Source organism: Otolemur garnettii, unplaced genomic scaffold (assembly GCF_000181295.1).
Source record: "Otolemur garnettii isolate 467f Iridium unplaced genomic scaffold, OtoGar3 scaffold00017, whole genome shotgun sequence".
In the NCBI taxonomy this organism is placed as follows: Eukaryota; Metazoa; Chordata; class Mammalia; order Primates; family Galagidae; genus Otolemur; species Otolemur garnettii.
The window spans coordinates 13308948-13311403 of NW_003852412.1; the positions used below are offsets into that span (position 1 = coordinate 13308948).

A 2456-nucleotide genomic window follows, 5' to 3' on the forward strand; every position below is an offset into this window, starting at 1 on the left:
CGCCGCTGCCGCAGCCCGGCCAGTGCCCCGAGACGCTCCGGTGTCCTCCGTACGGGTAGTGAGCGCCTCTGGGGCGATCTCCGAGGAGATCGAGGTGCTGGAAATGGTGAGGGAGGACGAGGCACCCGTGGCGCTGGCGGACGCGGAGCAACCGCCTCCCGCCGCCGAGCTGGAGTCTCCCGCCGAAGAGTGCAGCTGGGCCGGACTCTTCTCCTTCCAGGACCTGCGCGCTGTCCACCAGCAGCTGTGCTCGGTGAACTCGCAGCTGGAGCCGTGCCTGCCGGTGTTCCCCGAGGAGCCCTCGGGCATGTGGACTGTGCTGTTTGGGGGCGCCCCCGAGATGACCGAGCAGGAGATCGACACCTTGTGTTACCAGCTGCAGGTCTACCTGGGCCACGGCCTGGACACCTGCGGCTGGAAGATCCTTTCCCAGGTGCTCTTCACTGAGACCGACGATCCAGAGGAGTATTACGAAAGCCTCAGCGAACTGCGGCAGAAGGGCTATGAAGAAGTACTCCAGCGGGCTAGGAAGCGCATCCAGGAGGTAAGATCCTCGTCTGGACTCCAGTGGCTTTTGGTCTTTTTCACTATGAAAGGCCCAGGTGGAACACTCCTTTTCTGGACAAGGGGAAACGGAAAAACAAAAAGAATACCTTCATCTTTAGATTTCTTGTCTCTTATCAAACAGGTTCTGTGTTAAAAGTGCCCTCTCTGCTACTCAATACTGTTAGTGCCTGATTAAAGCCAACCCAGAACAGGTATGCTGTAAACACGAGCTAAGTGAGCGTTTCTTTGCCCCTAAATAGCTCTTTGCAGCCCAGATACCAACTCCTGGTCCTGCTGTCATGGTTATTTATTCAGAATACTTTGTCTTAGGGAGTAAGGATGATCTATTTTTATTCTCTGTAGGCACTCTGGCAACCTACACAAATTTTAAGTTCTCTTTTTTAAGGGAGTGACCTGTCCAAGTGAAAAAGCACCAACTGACAATTGGATGCCAGTGTATTTTTAGAAGGTTTTATGCACACTTGAGGAATATCAGGTCTTTACAGATGGCTCCGGTTTCAGTGCTGTTTTAGGGAGAATAAAAGCCCTGGGTAGGAATGTGCATTGTCTGTCCTTTTGTTTTTGCTGTGGGAGTAAAGGAGTGCAAAAGCTTTTTCAAACTATCTAGTCTTTTTTTTTTTTTCTTTTCAGGTTAATGTGAGGGTATAAAGAACCAGGTTACCAAACTAGTCCTTAACCTAACCAAAGGTAATGAAAAAAAGTTCTGCACGGGTATACACATTGATCTCTACAATGTGTAGGACACCTATGATTTGAAGTCATGTCTACTTACTAGTTTCTGTTGAAGAAACTTTATTAAAGTATTTTAAAATACATGTTTCCAAGCTCGCTGCGGTGGCTCACACCTGTAATCCCAGCGCTTGGAGTGGGTGGATTGCCTGAGCTCACGAGTTCGAGACCAACCTGAACAAGAGCAAGACCCCCAGCTCTAAAAAATAGCCAGGCGCTGTGGTGGGTACCTGTAGTCCCAGCTTCCTGGGAGGCTGAGGCAAAAGAATTTCTTTTTTTTGTTGAGACAGAGCCTCAAGCTGTCGCCCTGGGTAGAGTGCTGTAGTATCACAGCTCACAGCAACCTCTAACTCCTGGGCTTAAGTAATTCTCTTGCCTCAGCCTCCCAAGTAGCTGGGACTCTAGGCATCCACCACAACGCCCAGCTATTTTTTGGGTTGTAGTTGTCATTGTTGTTTGGCAGGCCTGGGCTGGATTTGAACCCACCAGCTCTGGTGTATGTGGCTGGTGCCTTAGCCATTTGAGCTACAGGTGGCAAGCCAAGAGAATTTCTTGAACTCAAGAATTTGAGGTTGATGCAAGCTAAGATGCCAGAGCATTCTACAAAGGGTGACCAAATGAGACTTTCTCTAAACAAACAAATAACAAAAAAAAAAAAGTTTCCTCTGATGGACGCTACAGGTAGTGTCTCACAGTGGTTTGTTTATATTAAAATTTGTTCAGTTGAGGTTGCAGTTTGAGGGACATGCTCCTTTAAAGTGTTCACATATTCCTAAGATTGTATCATAGGAATCATAGATTAATACGTGAATCCTACTATTAGTTTAGGAATCTGGAGCCTTTTTTTTTTTTTTTTTTTGAGACAGTCTCACTTTGTCACTTGCGGTAGAGTTGCTACGGTGTCATAGCTCACAGCAACCTCAAACTCTTGGGCTCAAGCAATTCTCTTGTGTCAGCCTCCTAAGTAGCTAGGACTATAGGCGCTGGCCACAATGCCTGGCTATTTTTAGCGACTCATCTCTTGCTCATGCTGGTCTTGAACTCCTGAGCTCAGGCAATCCACTGGCCTAGATCTCCAAGAGTGCTAGGATGACAGGCATACGTCCCCTCATTCAGCCTGTTTCTAGCTTTTAAATTCAAATGGGTCAAAATGAGCTCTC

At 47.9% G+C, this 2456-nt stretch overlaps 1 protein-coding gene across 1 annotated transcript in view; it reads left to right on the forward strand.

Moving 5' to 3' along the window:
- The window catches only part of JMY (junction mediating and regulatory protein, p53 cofactor), a 102039-nt gene that overhangs the window by 1057 nt on the left and 98526 nt on the right, over positions 1 to 2456 (forward strand). Inside the window, exon 2 of the mRNA XM_003785942.3 lies at positions 1 to 544. This exon is cut by the window's left edge and continues 9 nt beyond it. Within this exon, the coding sequence (XP_003785990.1) occupies positions 1 to 544 (544 nt within the window). The remainder of the gene's footprint in view (positions 545 to 2456) is intronic.